This window comes from Magnolia sinica, chromosome 13, assembly GCF_029962835.1.
Source record: "Magnolia sinica isolate HGM2019 chromosome 13, MsV1, whole genome shotgun sequence".
NCBI lineage: Eukaryota > Viridiplantae > Streptophyta > Magnoliopsida > Magnoliales > Magnoliaceae > Magnolia > Magnolia sinica.
Window position 1 is genome coordinate 63724209 of NC_080585.1, and position 20827 is coordinate 63745035.

The 20827-nt window shown below is 44.8% G+C and overlaps 1 protein-coding gene across 1 annotated transcript in view; it reads left to right on the forward strand.

Annotated features, from left to right (window-relative positions):
* The first annotated feature begins 421 nt into the window (after positions 1-421).
* The window catches only part of LOC131223817 (uncharacterized), a 37742-nt gene continuing 17336 nt past the window's right edge, over positions 422-20827 (forward strand). The window contains exon 1 of the mRNA XM_058219328.1: positions 422-1010. Coding sequence (XP_058075311.1) covers positions 505-1010 — 506 coding nt within the window. The 5' untranslated portion in view covers positions 422-504. The remainder of the gene's footprint in view (positions 1011-20827) is intronic.

A 20827-nucleotide genomic window follows, 5' to 3' on the forward strand; every position in this document is an offset into this window, starting at 1 on the left:
AAAGTTTCAACAGTGAGTTCCATTGTCACCATTATTTTCTATTATGTGACCCACACAAGCTCTGAATTAGGCTGATATTTGGGCCCTAGCCCTAAAATGACACGACAAAAGGATGGGCGGCATGGATTATATACGTACATCAATGTGGGCCCCAGGAGCTTAGTCCTTACCCACACGTAAAAAAGTGTTCCGTACACATCACTTTCTTAGCATTAAATACGGCGTAACTTTTTCTTCTCTGGAAAACTGTATAACTATTGAAACAAAGGCAAGGGCATTTTGGTGCAAGTAATTTTTCAAAAGCTGTTAGAAGGCCGTTCCGAAAATATAAGGAGTGTCGTAGCGTTTTTGGTAATTTGCTTGAACTTCGAGGTGAGTACGGTCATTTTCTCAAATGCAAACCCAAAAGTGCACCTCATGCGGACCAAAAACTAAAGAAAAGCAAAAGCTCGCACTTAACTGATTAATCACGCCTCCATCTCTTGGCTCTCCACACCGCTCACAATGGCAGCTGCGATCTTACGCACCCGGAGCCATCTCTTCTCATCTGCGCCTCCTCCTTCTCCCATCGCCACCGCCAAAGGTCTTCGATCAGCAGCGATCGACGATCGGATCCTCTCCGAATTCCTCGAGAAATCCCTCAAAGTCCCTGACCTCACCCTGCCGGAACCTTACCTCGCTTCCCGAATCCCCCGCCGGATTCCTGCCGAGATCAATCTACCTTCCCTCCTAGACCGTGACGAAGATTCTGTCCACCGCCTTCTTGAATCGTCCACGGGTCTCGGAGCATTCCAGATTATCGAACACGGGATCTCGGCCGAGGAAATCGGAGAGGTTATCAACGGATCGGATCGGCTGTTACAGGTCCCGATGCAGAAGAAATCGGAACTGCAACGACATTTTGGGCGGCGGAACGAAATTCGAGAGGATTTGTTTTGGTTTCGGTCGGAAAAGGAAATGGAAGAAAAACTCGCAGAAGAAATCGGGGCCGAAACGTATCGGACGTTCAGGTAAGGACCGAAAAGCAACCGAAATATCGATATCTGTTCGTTTTGCCATGTCGGGACCAATGATCACCGGAGCATATTTCATACCATTGGGGCCACAATGGAACATGTGCTGATGATCATAAATGGCCACGTAGTAAATATATTAAAATTTTAAAATACTTTGTTAACTATCTATCCATTCGTGGTAGGATGGGAGCTCGGACGAGAGTTTCCTACGCCCCCTGTTACAAGGTGCAGTGTAACCAAACTCTCCGCAGGGCCCACTGTAATGTTTGTGTGTCATTCGGAATCGGATTACGTCCTACCCCCGCCCGGACGGTAATCCGTCCGGCCAGGCTCTGTGTGGTCCACCATGATTTAAGGGTTTTATCCACGCCATTAATACCTTTTCTCAGGTAATTTTAGGAGATGATCCAGAAAATGAAGAAGATCCAGATCTCCAGTGGACCACACCAAAGGAAGCAGCGGTGATAATGACATCCATCGATGAAACCTCTTTAAGAGCCACTGTGATGTTTTTTACTTTTACCATCCAACCTATTCATAAGGTCATGTAGACTTGGATGAAGTGAAAACACAAATATCAGCTTGATCCGAAACTTCTGAAGCTCCCAAGAAGTTTTTAACGGTGGTCGATTCAATCCTCATCTTTGTGGTCCACTTAAGCCTTGTTTCTGCCTCGGTTTTTTTTTTTTTTACGATATTTAAATAGTGATGGACGGAGTGGGTAATACGTTTACATCACAGCGGCCTCCAGAGCTCCGTAGGACGCAATCCGCTTCCGTGACATTACTCCGTGCATCAGTTTAACCAACTCATGTCAAAATATGATCCTAACAATGTGGTGTGCCACGACATAATATACAAATTTCAAGTGAGCTACAACATTAGAAAGTATGAAATGGAAACGCCTGCCGATGAGGCAGATCCAAACCTCAACTGTGACATTGAAACCTTACATACTCACCCCTATGTTTATGCCATCGAATCGATTCATAAGTTGATTTCCGCCAGGATGATGGGCATTAGACTGATCCAAACCTTCTATGGGACTTAAGAAGGTTTCATTGAAAGGTGTTTGGACAGTAAATTACTTTATATAAGATATTTATGCTTCAATCAGCGTATTTTAGTTTTCGCATATTAGTATGACTATGTCCCCGGAAGCTTAAGTGTTTTGCACAGTGTAACACTGGTGTTGTCCTGTCCCAGTTTATTGTGTACAATCAGGTCTTGGATTTCTCCTTGCAAACTATAGTAGTGCAGCCCAGTGAGGTTGGTCAAGTTGATGGTCAACCTTAGCCAGGCCTAACCTCAAGAGAACCCAACTTACCACTCAAGCAGACCCAAATTCCAACCCAAGGTGCTCAGCCTGAACCCAACCTGAACCAGATTGATGTAGGGAAGGACCAAATTGAGGTTGAGCATCGTCTTTCTCAGGGGGTTGAGTACTCCGAATCCACGGAGCTTCTCTCTAGACCCCTCACAGAGATACCTCGAATCCACTAGGCAAAGAAGAAAATAGAATATAATTTCTTAAAATTCAAAATAATTTATTGATTCTCAAAACTAGTTTACAACCTCTTAAATAGTGACATGAACCTTACGAAGAATCAAACTACAACTAAAATAATAAACTTACTATTTATAGACGATCATGATTTCCACTAGACCTCATGGTTTTCGGCTAAAAATAGTAAGTGTCCTATTTACCTCAACCATGCTATTCTCCTAATTTTTCTAAGCACTTTTCATGTTGGACACAACTACTAAAGCCCAACAGATGAAGAGTGACAATCAAACTAAAACTTACTATAAATAGTAAAAATGAAATTAAAATCGATTTTTGATGATTGATTTGTTAGAATCTTATAAAATTGGCATTTGCAACCCGACTTAGCAAGTCGGTTGGCTAAAGTAACTTCTACCTTAAAATCATATATGGTATATCGAATAACTCATTCCAGTTTGCAAGATATGTCTGTTTTAAGGTTCTGACTATCCGTATCACTTATGCCTACAATTGGGCGTTCTTTGGTCCATCTTGGCCATGAAATTGTCCGCGACTCGCTCTACATTAATCCCCTCTACTTTAAAAGAACTCATCCTCGAGTTCTCGTCCTTCTTTGATTCATGATACTCGGTTAGGTTCGCAATGTTGAAAGTATGTGAGATCTGTCATCTGAAAGATCAACAATGTAAGCCTTGTCATTGATCTTTTGGAAGATCGGTATTGATCCAAGTTTCTTGTTCTTCAACTTATTTTATGTCTTGGTCGAAAATCTCTCCTTGTGTATATGGACCATAACTTGGTCGACCACCTCGAACACCTTTTGTCGCTGATGCTTGTTAGTTTGTTCCTTGTACTTGTCGTTCGAGGCATGTAACTTAGTTTACACTTCCGCATGAATGCCCATGATCTTGTTTGTCATATGTTTTACTGCAACGCTCATGTCTGGAAGTATGGACAGAGGGACTAAGTCAAGTGTGTGGCAAGACACTCGACCGTAAATAATCTAGAACAAGGACCTCCTTATTGAGCAGTTCACCATGTTGTTCAACACAAACTTCACTTGAGACAAGGCTAAATCCCATTGGTTCAGTTTTTCTCCTAAAATACATCGAAGGAGGTTCCCTAATGTGTAATTCACAATTCAGTTTTCCTATCGGTCTATGGGTGGCAGGCACTGTTGAACTGAAGTCGTGTACCAAACTAATCCATAAAGTCCGCCACAAGTAGCTAATGAACTTCGTATCATGGTTAAAAGTAATAGTTTTGGGAATCATATGTAGTCGCACGACCTCTCTGAAGAATAGATTCACCACATGTGTTGCATCGAGGGTCTTCTTGCATTGGATGGAATAAATGATCTTTGATGAACGATTTATCACCACGAACACTGAATCCATGTTACGCTATATTTGTGGGAGACCCAATAGGAAGTCCATAGATAGGTCCTCCCAACGACCATCAGGTACAGGTACGGGGTGTAGGGACCCGTATTTCGAGACTCTACCCACGTGATGTTCTAACTGTGGCCAATAGTATCGCTCTTCAACAAAAGTTTGTGTCATGTCCCGTCCAAGGTGCCATTAAGGCCACCTTCATGTAGCTCTTGGATTATTTGATCCCTCAGTGAGCTTTTAGGGATGTATAGTTGGTTTCCTTTCAAGAGGAACATGTCTTGCATATGTAGATCACTGGGCTGACCTTCTTGGCATCTAACTCATGCGTCCTTGAAATTGTCGTTATCGGCATATATGTCCTTGAGGCGCTTGAACCGGACAACCTCAATGCTCATCGTGAATAACAAAGTTGTACGACGGCTAAGTGCATCAACCACTTTGTTTTGTTGCCCAGACTTATGTTTCAGAACAAACATGAATTCCTGCATAAATGAAATCCACCTATTATACACACGATTCATGTTAGTTTGGCTATTAATGAATTTGAGAGCTTGATGGTCTGTGTAAAGAATGAACTCTCTCTAAATTAAGTAATGTTACCAATGCTTAGTGCCTGGACCATTGCGTACAGTTCGATCTCATAGATCGACCACCTTTTACATGTATCGCTAAGCTTTTCACTATATAAGGCTACTGGGTTACCTTTTTGAGACAAAACTCTCTCAATTCCGACATATGAAGCAATCACATTCGACTTCAAATAGGTTGTCGAAGTTGGAAAGTATAAGAACCATGGTTTTGGACAACCTGCACTTAATTTCAGCAAAGCTCTTGTTGGTTTCGCCAATCCACTAAAATTGCCTCTTCTTCATGCAATCTGTGATTGGTGACATAATGGTACTAAAATTCTTCACAAACCGACAATGGAATGTCGTTAATCCATGAAAATTTTATACTTCATGAATGTTTATTGGAACTGGCCATTCCCTGATGACTTTCACTTTTTCATCATTCACCTGGATTCTCATAGACGCCACAACAAAGCCCAAAAGTGACGGGCTATCAGTCAAAAAGTTGCATTTTTAAAAATTGAGATACAACTTATTTTCAGTGATCACTTGAAGAATCTTCCTGAAGTGTTCAATGTGGCTTGCTTCGTCCTGACTATATATCAAAATATCATCAAAATAAACCACAACGAACTACCCAATGAATGGCTTCATAACTTGGTTCATCAACCTCATGAATGTGTTAGGCACATTTGAAAGATAGAAGAGCATGATCATCCATTCATATACACCTTTTTTGGTCTTAAAAGCCATACTCCACTCATCACCCGACTGCATTCAAATTTGATGGTAGTTGCTCTTTAAATCCACTTTAGAAAATAATTTTGCGCCCTCAAGCATGTCCAACATATCGTCTAATCGTGGTATGAGAAATTTATACTTTATAGTAATCTTGTTGATGTTCCAGTTGTCGACGCACATGCGCCAATTCTGGTCTTTCTTAGGAGTTAATAGAGCCGGGACGGCGCATGGGCTCATGCTTTTTCCGATAAGACCCTTGGGAATCAATTCCTCCATTTTCCCATGCAGAATATCGCATTCCTTCAGACTCATCCGATTGTGAGGATGATTTGGTAAGCTGGACCCGGGGGCAAGGTCGATATGGTATTTAATATCTCGCACGGGAGGTAATCCATCGGGAAGGTCATCGAGTCAAATTTCTTTGAATTTATGCAACATGGATTTTTATTTCTCAAGGATGATGGTGGGCTCGAGTTCCTTCCCTTTTACAATTAATGCATATGCCTATTTGGTTTCTTTGGATTCCTCCACGAAGTCCCATATGGTTAAGAGAAAACAACCATCTACTTTAGAAGTTTCGAGTGTGTTTTCTGAATCCATATGGGCTAATATGATTTTCCTGTTGTCCTTGATGAAAATATACACATTATCTCGCCATTTATCAGTGGCGTCACGATCAGATTGTCATGACCGACCAAGTAATATGTGACAGGCCTCTATGCCAACTACATCACATACTACTTCGCCTTTATAATGTTTATTAATTGAAAAGGATATAGTGCACTATTCAGTTACCATCATCTCACTGACCTTTTTAATCTAACAGATCGTATATGGGGAGGGATGACATTCCGTTTTTAATCACAACTTTTCCACCATGATCTTGGAGACGATGTTTTTGTTACTCCCACTGTCAATGATCACATCATAAATTTTTTGATTCATCGTACATGTCATGCCCAAAACTTGGAAACCGGGCTCACAAAATTCTCAATCGCCGAATCCGGCGCTGACAACATCCGTAGTACCCCATTCTCAGCTCTCGGCACCAGGTTCCGATCCTGGGATCCTACAAGGAGGATTTTCAACATCAATTTGATTCGTAATAAGCATAACCATAAGCATAACCTACGAACAATAACTACAAGAACATCATCACAAAATTCACTATGATAAAAAACTTTAAGGTACAATGCGTATAAAGGGAAATATAAGATAATAATAATGGAAACTCTTAAAGCTCGATTGCACGCTCCTGTTGCAACTAAGCTACGACTGTGCCTTGACGTCACCTGCACGCATCAATCGTGTATAAGCTTATAGAAAGCTTAGATAGTGGTGTAAGTGAGTGTGTAATATGAGCGTGCTCAGAATGTAATATCAGAGTAATGCAGAATCATGCTAATGAGTCCATGAATGTAATCAGCCGTACTAAGGTTATGGGATGCAAGGCATGAATGTTATCAGTCACACCAAGGCCATACGATATAAGGCCTAGATAACCAATGTCATGTGCAAGATGCAGCTCAAGCATACCAATCCACATATCAATCCAGGTCATCTCTGGAGCATCATATATCAATACAGTTCTTAGTGGATAATCACTGGGGTTTAGTACACTCCAAATGACACTGCCCCTTCCTCAGGCGCGCAATCTAAGTGGGTGTAAGAAACCTCACTATCCGCCTAGCCAATAGCCTGCCAACACCTATCCGGCACGTCGATAGCGGACCCATTTACGAGCTACTCACAGTCAGCCTAGCAATGCCCCCTACCCTCTGGCGGATAAGGCCACACCCTCTTCCAACCGACCATGACACAATGGGAAACGCGGCCTCCTGGTATTCGGCCCTCGCGCGCTCATGTATCCACTCGGTCTCGACGTTGGAATTATCTTCTAGTACCATCGGATTTAGAAATTTCCACCCAGGGACATATATGGCTTCCCGATGCTAGTAACAGTATTTTCGGTATCCGATCCTACCATCCACAATATGCGTGTGGAGGCCACTGCCCTGATGTTCCTAGGGTGTACAGTAATCATGTCACACCGATGCGAGATGCATGAATCACACTATTAATCATGCAACAAATCCTGCGCATACTGCGCACTCATGTTAGTAACTCCTATGAGGGAGTCCCATAAACAATCTACCCAATGACATATGCTATGATCAGTCACTCCTTATATCAAGCATACATATGATGCGTATGAGCATGAATCATAGAGTTATACTAAGCATGTTATATGGTGATGAACTATCTTCATAACAAAGATGGGCCTAAACAGCTTATACACAACAAGTATGGGCCTAATAATGGGCCCTAGAGAGAGCTACAATTCCGACATTTAACCATCACTGTCCTTACAATGTGGACGTCAAACCATCATTGCTCCCAAGGCATGGACCATTATAAACATCATTACATACATCACATTAGGGCTCATATAAAGGCCTCACGTACATCTCTTTGGGCCTAACTTATGGGCCTCAAATATATCACAATGGGCCTCATCATATGGGCTTCATACATAACGCATTGGGCCACAATAATGGGTCTTACATACATCAAATGGGCTGCATCAATGGGCCGCACCAATGGGCCTCATATACATCAAGTGGGCCGCATCAATGGGCCGCACCAATGGCCCTCATATACATCAAGTGGGCCGCATCAATAGGCCGCACCAATGGCCCTCATATACATCAAGTGGGCCGCATCAACGAGCCGCACCAATGGGCCTCATATACATCAAATGTGCCGCATCAATGGGCCGCACCATTGGGCCTCATATACATCAAACGGGTCGCATCAATGGGCCGCACCAATGGACCTTATATACATCAAATGGTCCGTATTAACGGGCTGCACCATCTACACCATTCATCTATATTTTAAAGATCATTTTAGAGCATTTCCAAGAAAATAAATCATATCGAAAGATTATCTGGACCATACCACAAATAGTAGTGGTGATAATGATTTCCACCGTTAAAACCCCACAGGGCCCACCATAGCGTTTATTTTCCATCCAATCAGTGCATATGGTCACAAAGACCTGAATTAAATGGAAAAACAAATATCATATTGATCCACAGCTTCTGTGCACCCAAAAGGGTTTCAAGGGTATCCGCTAAATCCCCCACTGTTTACTGCAGTGTGGTCCACCTAATAGATTTGCCTCATTTTTTTTTTTTGTCTCAAGCCTTAGGACGAGCTCACCAAAAGGGATGGATGGTTTGGATGTAACACAAGCCTCATGTGGGGCCCACAGAAACTGTTGGCAATAAGGCAACAACTATATAGCCGGTGTGAGTGGCCAGGCCACCATCTAGATGAACGGTCTGGATGGATGGCGTTGATAATACACATACATCACGATGGAGTCCCACCATCCTACCTGTTGGATGGTGTGGACACCACACGTGCCAGGTGGGTCTCACTGTCCAGACAGTGGACGGTCTGGATGTAAGATGCATACATCAACGGTGGGTCCCACATAGCTATATAGTTGCTGTACACATACACCAGCCAATCCCTATCCAGATGGGTGGGTCCCATGTGGGGCATCTCCAATACATATCATATATATATATATATATATATATATATATATATATATTATATTTCACACGTGGGACCCATCTCTAATACATATCATATATATGTATGTGTGTGTGTGCGTATTTGTAAACTGACTAGCGTCCAGGTGGATTCCCATCCCAACAATGGATGGTGAGGATCATCCTGTGCAGTATGGTGGGCCACACCGTCAGATGGACGGAGTAGATATAACACATATATTGGTGAGGCCCACTCAATCATAAAGGGGAGAGAGAGAGAGAGAGAGAGAGAGAGAGAGCGAGTCGCGTGTGATGGGAGGGAACCCGGCACTATGGGCCCTCCCTTCCATTCATTACAAGATACATTAAGTGGGTCCCATTACATGTGGGCCCACCAATCAAAATCAATGGTGGAGATCCCTTCTCCACCAAAATGCAAGGTCTAGATGACCCTTTACATACTAGGAAAAATAAACATCACGATGGGGTCCATGGAGAATGGCCCCAGCATGGAATGAACATATGAATCATGGTAAACCATCGGCCACACCTAGGGTCCAAAGTGAGATCCATACCATCGATCGGCAGGCCCCACTTGTCTCATCATCAAAATACAAATCTAATCCTATCTTCTTGGTCTCTTGGCTTCCTTAGCTCCTTGGCTTCTTCTTTAATGGTGGAAGATGGGAATTGAAGGGTTGGATGGTGAGATGAGGGGGTAGGAAGATGGGTCCTCTCTTGGCTATTTTCTCTCATTAGGATTTTCCCTTATGAAAGCTTTGGAAATGGTGGTGAGAATGAGAGAGGAGAGAGAGAGAGTTGACTTTGGGAATGGGAGAGAGGTGGGAGTCATGCCTTGTTGGTAAGAGAGGGATGGGTTGTGTACTTGACTTGTGATTGATTGATTGATGTGATGGGTTGTAGAGATTCTCTCGGAATTCACAATATGCAACATTTTCCTCAAAATAAATGTGGGCCTACAACTCCTAGCTTAGGTATTGCATTGGTGCGCGAGACGCGGTGTTGGAACTGCGGCGACGGTGCGGTCGCTAGGATAGAAGTTTCGAGTCGAGCCGACTAAGATCTTCGGGATGCGACTTAGGGTCACGCGTAAATGCCGATTAAATGTCACGGGTTGTCGAAATTCGAACGAGAGGACCGTGGAAGCCTACGGAACGGTACGATTTAGGATACGGGCCTTACAGCCCTCCCCTCCTAATAAAAATTTCATCCTCGAAATTTACATAATCATCGCAACTAGACATAACTCATAAGGAAGAGGAAACATAGTATCATCATATAAAATGGCGACAGTATACAAGATATAACACATAATCAATCATCAAAGAGATGGGGATAGCGCTCTCGAATCTCGGCCTTGTGCTCTCACGATGCCTCATCAACAGAATGGTGACCCCACTACACCTTCACCAAGGGAATAACCTTGGTCCAGAGGAACTGTTCCTCCGATCAAGGATACGAACTGGCTACTCAATGTAAGAAGCATCCTTGCAAATATCCAGCGGCTGCTAATCAATAACAGGAGTGGTGTCTAACCCACACTTCCTTAACATAGATATATGGGAAATGTTGTGGACGTTAGACAACTGAGATAGCAAGACAAGCCGATAAGCCACAGTGCCAACACGGCCAGTGATCTTGAAAGGTCGTATAAATCTCAGGGCAAGCTTGCCCTTCTCTCCAAATCGAACTACGCCCTTTATGGGCGAGACCTTGAGATACACTTTATCCCCAATAGCGAACTCCAAGCGATGGCATCGACGATCAACAAAAACTCTTCTGCTAGCTCTGAGTTGTGCGCATCCTCTGCCTGATGATATCGATGGCCTCTGATATCTGCTGCACAAGCTCGAGACCTAGGAGAAGCCACTCTTCAACTTCGGTCTAATAACTCGATGATCTGCACGGTCTACCATATAGGGCCTTAAAAGAAGTCTTGCCAATGGTCGCCTGATAACTGTTGTTGTATGCGAACTCAACCAATCGGAGATGCTCATCCCAGTTACCCCTGAAGTCAATCACGTAGGCCAGAAGCATATCCTCAAGGATTTGGTTGACCCTCTCGGCCTGGCCATCGATCTGTGGATGATACACGGTGCTGAGCTGCAAAACAGACCTCATCGCTCTCTGAAAGCTCTCCTAAAACTGAGACGTGAACCTCGGGTCCCGGTAAAAAACAATCGAAACCAGAATGTCGTGCAGTCTCACAATCTCCTCGATGAATAACCTAGCAAGCTGGTCCAAAGACGAAGTTGCACGAATCGTAAAAAAATGTGCCAACTTTGTCAAGCGATCCATGACAACCCAGATGGTGTCATGACCTCGCTAAGTCCTCGACAAACCCATAATGAAATCTGTCGACACGTGCTCCCACTTCCACGTCGGGACGCTCAACGAATGCAATGAACCAGGGGGTCTCTGATGATCGGCCTTGACACATTGACACGTGTCATACCCGGTCACAAAATTGGTGATCTAACGCTTCATCCCTACCCAAAAATATTGTCGCCTCATATCACAGTATATCTTCGTCGAGCCAAGGTGGATAGAAAATTACGATCGATATACCTCGGTCATAAGATCTCTGCGCAACTCAGGAATATCTGGGACACATAATTGGCCTTTGAAGCGAGTCCACCATCAGAACCAATCTACCAATCTGACTTTTAGATGCTGCCTCTGTTCAGTAACCCTGTAACAACTCGTCTATCTGCTAAGCTTCGATCACCCTTGCAACAAGAGATGGTTGAATCGACATGCTCGATAATTGAACGATAAAAGACTGCAGACCAAACTTGAAGTCATACTCTGCTATATCCTCGAGCATCCTCCACTCTTGAATCATCATGTGTGCTATCAGGCCTCGTGACTGACGGCTGAGGGCATCCACCACCACGTTTACCTTACCTGGGTGGTACTGGAGATCAAAATCATAATCCTTCAAGAGCTCCATCTAACGCCTCTGCCTCATGTTCAGCTCAGACTGAGAAAATAGGTACTTCAAGCTCTTGTGGTCGGAGAAGAGCTCGAACCTAACCCTATAGAGATAGTGCCTTCACACCTTCAGTGCGAAGACGACTACTGCCAGTTCCATATCGTGCGTGGGGTAGTTCAGCTCATGCACCTTGAGCTGGCGAGACGCATACGCCACTAGTCTCCCGTGTTGTATCAGGACAACACCCAAGCCAATACGCGAAGCATCGGTAAATACAACAAATCTATCACTCCTAGAGGGAAGAGTGAGGACAGGAGTGGACGTGAGGCGGTCCTTCAGCTCCATAAATGCTCACTCACAGGCGTCAATCCAAACAAACTTTACGCCCTTCCGAGTCAACCTGGTCAACGGGGCTGCAATACGGGAGAAGCCCTCAATGAAACGCCGGTAGTAGCCTGCCAAACTAAGAAAACTATGGATCTCGGACATGCTCGTGGGCTGGCCCCACTGACGCATTGCCTCAACCTTCGAGGTATCTACTGCAACACCCTCCCTCATCACTACGTGACCGAGGAAGTTCACCTCCTTCTGCCAAAACTCGCACTTCTCCAATTTCACATACAGCTGGTGGGCACGGAGGGTCTGCAAAGCAATCTCCAGATGCTGCACATGCTCCTCACGGGTTCTCGAATATATCAGAATGTCGCCGCTAAATGCCATAACAAACTAATTAAGATACGGACGGAAGACCTCGTTCATCAACTGTATAAATATAGCGAGTGCATTGGTCAGTTCGAAGGACATGATCTGAAACTCAAAATGACCATAGCGCGTCCTGAAAGCTGTCTTCGGGATGTCCTCGTCTCGAACTCGAATCTGATGATAATCGAAACACATGTCAATCTTTGAAAAGAACTGTGCACCCAACAGCTGATCAAATAAATCATCTATCGTTAGGAGCGGGTACTTGTTCTTGATCGTGACCCGGTTAAGCTCACAGTAATTAACGCAGAGCCTCAATGAGCCATCTTTCTTCCTGATGAAAAGTATCGATGCTCCCCAAGGTGAACTACTTGGACGAATGAAACCCAACTTACGCAACTCGTCCAACTATCGCTGCAGCTCTCGTAACTCCATCGGTGCCACATGGTATGGGGCCTTCGAGATAGGCGTGGTACCAGGCACAAGATTAATCTGAAACTCAATATGCCAGTGTGGCGGCATTCCCAGAATCTCTTGGAACACATTGAAAAAATCGCAGACTACCGGCAACTGATCAATGCTTGCTACTAAGGGCTCCTCTACTGCACAGGACATTAGACAAGACAACGGCTCTACCCTGTGCTTGGTAACGAACTGAAACTAAGGCAAGCCTGGTATACAGAATGTGACTGTTTTCGCGGAGCAGTCCAAGACGGTGTGGTACTTGGCAAGCCAATCCATGCCTAGGATAACGTCGAAATCTGACATGGGTAGCACAAACAAGTCGGCAGACAAGAAAATTCTCCCACCAACATGGGGTAAGACGAACAGAAGCGACCTAATACTATAGTCTTCCCCAAGGGCCTCGATACAGTTAACCCCTCAATAGAAGACTTTGTCGGCAATCCAGACAATCGGCAAAAATCCTCAGACATAAATGAGTGCGAAGCACCAGAATTAAATAATACTCGGGTGATGCATGCAGAGACTTGGAGTATACCCTCAACGACTCCTCTGAAAGACTGCAGGTCCTGCTGAGCAGTATAGAACCTACCCTGAGCTGGCTAGGGAGGTGTCTGTCCCCTCTGAGGGTGTGATTGTTGTTGCTGCTGCTGCGGCCCCGGTGGTTGAGGTGGTTGCAGTCGCTGCTGCTGGGGTCACTGTTGCTGTGGTCACTACTGCGGTGGAGGTTGTTGTGGCCCTCTCGGTCATTGCTACTGCTAAGGGCGGGGGCACTCATGTATAAGGTGTCCTGTCCCACCACATCCAAAATAAGTCCCTGTAAACGGCCTCTGGGGTAGTGCTGGAAGTGTCGATGGTGCTACTGGTGCTCTGACGGATGAGTGGCTCCTGTGCCTCTGTGGCCGCCGATGCTGCTGCGAGCTTCCGGAGAGGGCATGCCTCTTTAGGTCTCTCCTTTGATCTTGATCACTCTGCATGCTAGCCTACTCAGTCTCATAAATCTGAGCCCTCTGTACTACTGCCTGAAAAGTTTGGAACTCATGCCCAATAGCACAACCTCGAAGACTGTAACACAAGCCGTTCTCGAAACGGCAGGCCTTCCACTCCTCATCATCAACCAAATACGGTGTGAACCTTGATAGCACTACAAAATGTGCTGCATACTGTGCCACAGACATGTTTCCCTGCACCAAGATCTCGAACTCTAACACTCGCTGCCGACGAATGTGGTCAGGGAAGTACTGCTGGTCATTGATCTATGAAATCCTCCCATGTCCAGATAAAATCAGGCCCCGCAACACGGGTAATAGAGGTCCACCAGTGCTTAGCCTCACTCTCGAGAAGAAATATGGCTAACCGAATCCGCTGCTGGGTCGTACATGCCATCATATCAAAAATCTTCTCCACCTCGGAGCGCATCTCTCTGCTACTATCAGATCTGGCTCGCCTTGGAAAGGTGGCGGATCGAGCTGTCAGAACTCTCCAAGAAGGGCGCTCATGCACTCTTGCTCTACATGTGCTGGCAAAACAATGGGGTGCCTGCCCTGTCCCTGAAGGGCGGCCGCCACAGCCTGCAACATCTGCTATAATTGGGATGCACTCACGGGTACGGTCGGATCTGCACCAGTCTCAGGTGAAGGAACGACATCCTCAGGCTGGGGATAAGGGATCTCTGGTGATGGAGTGGGAGGCGCAGGTGGTAGAGCGAGAGCCTCAGGTGGTGAGCGAGAGTCGCTCGGGTAGCTCTCTTGGGCGACATGTCCTATAGGAAAGAACAAATGCGCCTATCATCCTTGAGAACTCTCGAAGCCATGCACGTTAGGGAACTAAACCAGAAGGTTACATACTCGGGACCTAATTGTCATAAGCTCATAGTAAACATGTGATGTTGTTCTCGGTTATTCCCAAGTTATGCTCTGATACCAATTTCTGTCACCCCCAAATTCAGAAACCGGTCTCACAAAATTCTTAATCGCCGAATCTGGCACCGACAGCCTCCGTAGTACCTCATTCTCGGCTCCCTGCACCAGGTTCCGATCCTGGGATCCTACAAGGAGGATTTTCAACATCAATTTAATTCGTAATAAGCGCAACTATAAGCATAACCCACGAACAAAAACCACAAGAACACCATCATAAAATCCATTATAATAAAAAGCTTTAAGATACAATGCGTATAAAGGGAAATACAAGATAATAATAATGGAAACTCCTAAAGCTCAACTGCATGCTCCGGCTACGACTAAGCTACGGCTGCGTCCTGGCATCACTTGCACTCATCAATCATGCATAAGCTTATAGAAAGCTTAGATGGTGATGTAAGTGTGTGTACAATATGAGCATGCTCAGAATGCAATATCAGAGTAATGCGGAATCATACTGATGAGTCCATGAATGTAATCAGTCATACCAAGGTTATGTGATGCAAGGCATGAATGCTATCGGCTACACCAAGGCCATACAATACAAGGCCTACACAGCTAATGCCATGTGCAAGATGCAGCTCAAACATACCAATCCATATATCAATTTAGCTAATCTCTGGAGGATCATATATCAATATAGTTCTTAGTGGTTAATCACCGGGGTTTAGTACACTCCAAATGACATTGCCCCTTCCTCAGGCGCGCAGTCCAAGTGGGCGTAAGAAATCTCACTATCTGCCTGGCCAATAGCTTGTCAATACCTATCCGGCACGTTGATAGTAGACCCATTCATGAGCTAGTCACACTCAGCCTTGTAATGTCCTTACCCTCGAGCGGGTAAGGCCACACCCCCTTCCAACTGACCACGACACAGTGGGAGACGTGACTTCCTAGTATTCGGCCCCCGTGCGCTCATGTATCCACTCAGTCTCGACGTCAGAGTCATCATCTAGTAACATCGGGTTTAGAAATTTTCACCCAAGGACGTTTATGGTGCCCTGATGCTAATAACAATATTTTCGGTGTCCGATCCTGCCATCCACGATATGCTTATGGAGACCACGGCCCTGATGTCACTAGGGTGTACAGTCATCATGTCACACCGATGCGAGATGCATGAATCACACTATTAGTCATGCAACAAATCCTGTGCATACCGCGCACTCATGTCGGTAACTCCTATGAGGGAGTCCCATAAACAATCTACCCAATGACATATGTTATGATCAATCACTCCTTATATCAAGCATACATATGATGCGTATGAGCATGAATCATAGAGTTATACTAAGCATGTTATATGGTGATGAACTATCTTCATAACAAAGATGGGCCTAGACAGCTTATACACAACAAGTATGGGCCTAATAATGGGCCCTAGGGAGAGCTACAATTCAGACATTTAACCATCACTGTCCTTACAATGTGGACGTCAAACCATCATTGCTCCCAAGGCATGGACCATTATAAACATCATTACATACATCACATTAGGCCTCACACAAAGGCCTCATGTACATCTCTTCGGGCCTCACTTATGGGTCTCAAATATATCACAATGGGCCTCATCATATGGGCTTCGTTTACAACGCACTGGGTCACAACAATGGGTCTCACATACATCAAGTGGGCCGCATTAACGGGCCGCACCAATGGACCTCATATACATGAAGTGGGCCGCATCAATGGGCCTCGTATACATTAAGTGGGCCACATCAACGGGCCACACCAATGGGCCTCATATACATCAAGTGGGCCACATCAATAGGTCACACCAATGGGCCTCATATACATCAAATGGGCGACATCAATGGGCCGCACCAATGGGCCTCATATACATCAAACGGGTCGTATCAATGGGCCGCACCAATGGGCCTCATATACATCAAATGGGCCGCATCAACGGGCAGCACCATCTACACCATTCATCTATATTTTAAAGATCATTTTAGAGCATTTCCAAGAAATTATCTGGACCATACCACAAATAACAGTGGTGATAATGATTTCCACCGTTAAAACTCCACAGGCCCACCATAGCATTTATTTTCCATCCAATCAGTGCATACGGTCACAATGACCTGAATTCAATGGAAAAACAAATATCATATTAATCCACAGCTTCTGTGCACCCAAAAGGGTTTTAAGGGTAGCCGTTCAATCCCCCACTGTTTACTACAGTGTGGTCCACTTGATAGATCTACGTCATTTTTTTTGTCTCAAGCCTTAGGATGAGCTCACAAAATGGGATGGATGGTTTGGATGTAACACAAGCCTCATGTGAGGCCCACAGAAACTGCTAGCGACAAAGTAGCAGCTATATAGCCGATGTGAGTGGCCAGGCCACCGTCCAGATGAATGGGGTGGATGGATGGCGTTGATAATACACATACATCACGGTGGAGTCCCACCGTCCTACCTGCTGGACGGTGTGGAGACCACACATGCTAGGTACGTCCCACTGTCCAGACATGGACGGTGTGGAGACCACACGTGCCAGGTGCGTCCCACCGTCCAGACATGGACAGTGTGGATGTAAGATGCATACATCAACGGTGGGTCCCACAAAGCTTAGTGACGTAAAGACAGCATGTATATAGCTATTGTACACATACACCAGCCAATCCCTATCCAGATGGGTGGGTCCCATGTGGGGCCATCATTAATACATATCATATATATATGTGTGTGTGTGTGTGTGTGTATTATATTTCACACGTGTGGCCTATCTCTAATACATATCATATATATGTATGTGTGTGTGTGTATATTATATTATATTATATTTCACACGTGGGGCCCATCTCTAATACATATCATATATATGTATATATGTATATATATATATATTTGCGAACTGACCAGCGTCCAGGTGGATTCCCACCGTCCCAACAGTGGATGGCGAGGATCATCCCATGCTGTACGGTGGGCCACACCATCAGATGGACATAATAGATATAACACATATATTGGTGGGGCCCACTCCATTATAAGAGAGAGAGAGAGAGTCGCATGTGATGGGAGGGACCCTGACATTATGGGCCCTCCCTTCCATTCATTATAAGATACATTAAGTGGGTTCCATTACATGTGGGCCCACTAATGAAAATCAACGGTGGAGATCCCTTCTTTACCAAAATGCAAGGTCTAGATGACCCTTTACATACTAGAAAAAATAAACATCATGATGGGGTCCATGGAGAATGGCCCCATCATGGAATAAACATATGAGTCATGGTGGGCCATCGGCCACACCTATAGTCTAAAGTGAGATCCATACCATCGATCGGTAAGCCCCACTTGTCTCAATGCAAATCTAATCCTATAAACACCCACCAATTGCTAATCTTCTTGGTCCCTTGGCTTCCTTAGCTCCTTGGCTTCTTCTTTAATGGTGGAAGATGAGAATTGAAGGGTTGGATGGTGAAATGAGGGGGTAGGAAGATGGGTCCTCTCTTGGCTATTTTCTCTCCTTAGGATTTTCTCTCATGGAAGCTTGGAAAATGGTAGTGAGAATGAGAGAGGAGAAGGTGTTGTAAGAAAGATGGGATGGGAGGAATGGATGTTGTAAGAAAGGGATGGGTAGAGAGAGAGAGAGAGTTGACTTTGGGAATGGGAGAGGGGCGGGAGCCATGCCTTGTTGGTAAGAGAGGGATAGGTTGTGTACCTGACTTGTAATTGATTGATTGATGTGATGGGTTGTAGAGATTCTCTTGAAATTCACAATGCGCGACGTTTTCCTTAAAATAAACGCGAGCCTACAACTCCTGGCTTGAGTATCGCATTGGTGCGCGAGATGCGGCGTTGGAACAGCGGGACGACGCAGTCGTTAGGATACAAGTTTCGAGTCGAGCCAACTCAGACTTTGGGATGCAACTTACGGTCGCATGCAAACGCCAATTACAGGTCTCAAGTTGCTGGAATTCGATCGGGAGGACCATGGAAGCCTATGGAACGGTACAGTCTAAGATACGGGCCTTACCGTACAGCTAGTTTGGAAGATGTTATGTCATTGTAGGTGTACTTCTTTCCTTGTTGCATACAATAATCGTCTCACTATGAGTGACTAGCCATGATCCTACGGAACCCAATTTGTCTCCTCTTCTTCATCCTCTGCGGTGTGCTCCAATCCTTCAATATCTGGGTTTCATCAGCATTTTCAACACTATCATCATTGATGGTGAGGTTCGTCACTTGTCACAGGAGACAAGTATTTGATAGGGCCCGGTTGGCCACAATTATAGTAATAGTCGGGACTTAGCCGACCATAGGGGTTCGGGATCTTGCTTGGACCAACAACAGTTGTTACAACTCTTTGGGGCCTAACTTGCCCACTTCCCTGATCTCGGTTCGCGGGTGTAGGAGGTTCAATGCGTGCTTCTATAGGTTCTTTTCCTTTGAGTTGTGAAACTCCCTAGGATGGACCTGTCGCGACGGCCCTCGTGATAGGATAGGTCCATGTGTTGGGAGGTTCGAGCTGTGCTTCCGCTTGAGTAGCCAACTTGATTGCATCATTCATCATCTAAACGAGTTGCATCTGGAGCTGATCGTGGATCGCCATATGTAATCCATTGTTAAATCGGGCGACTTGTTGCGATTCAGTTTCGATGAAATCATTACATGCCACCAAGCAGTAGAATTCTTCTACGTAGTCTCTCACCGACTGACTACCCTGCTGAAAATTTTGACATTGTTGGAATAGTACATAATTGTAGTCACTAGGGAGGAATCGTGCGCTGAGTAGTTGCTTTATATGTTGCATATGCAGATAAGTGCTTTCATCTACCTCATCCATGTGAGTCGCAATTGGTCCCACCAAGCTGAAGCTCCGTGTTTCTATTTGTAGGCCATAAGCTTGACCTTCTTCACTTCAGGAATTTCTATATAGTCGAAAAAATGTTCAATTTCAGAAAGTTAATTGAGGAAATCCTCAATGTGAAGTTGACCATTGAAGTTAGGAAGATTGACCCTCATCCTGAATTCTCGATCTGTCCAATCTACTCGATTATCGCATTGTTCGGGATATTAGAGGATCATTTTGTCAACCTCCTCATCGCTAGATTCCTCCTCAGGAATGATCTTGTGGTTCATTTCCAGCACTATCCTGCGATCAGTGCGATTATGAGTTCCAACACCTGCTGGGGGGATCACTGCCATGAACACGGAGTTGCCTTAGGGCCTTCGTCATGCGTGAAATTGCGGTAATGATCCCTTTAGTTGAAGTAGGAATATGCTAATATGTCCTAGAGGCGAGTGAATAGGACTTTTATAAAATTTTATAACAATTTAAAATCCTATCACTCTAATCCTAACAGCAAGCATACATTAGGATTACTCAAAAGTAACTCTATTGGCTTCCAAGCCCGGTAGAGGATCCAATCACAAACTATTTGAGAAATGAACAATGTGCAAATTAGTTTATGATGGATATGATTGTGTGTGTGAGGTGTGACCTCAAATAATCAAATATGAAAATACTTAAGGAAATCACATAAGTAATGGAAGACAATAACAATATCAAACACAGTCATTTTTATAGTGGTTCGACTACTTGTCTACTCCACTCCTGGCAACTGCACTCAACCCTTGAGTGTACCAAATTTCACTAAGGAGGTTTCACACGATTCACCTCAAACCCGAGGTTTTAAATCAGGTTCACCTCTAACCAATACAACCTACACCTAGGTTGACAACTTATGCTCCTACAAGCAAGGGTCAACACATAGCACCCGATTTTAGGCACACTGGCCAAGGATCCACTCAAGGAACCTCACTTGTTTATGCTCATACGAGTAAGGGTCAACACAACGCACCCGATTTTAGGCGCACTGGCCAAGGATCCACTCAAGGAACCTAACGTTTATGCTCTCCACAGAGCAAGGGTCAACACAAAGCACCCACCACATACACTCTCGCTGGATGCCTCCTAGAGGACTTACAAGGGGTGAGAAACACCTTAGACCCAATCCTACAAAGGAATGATCACAAG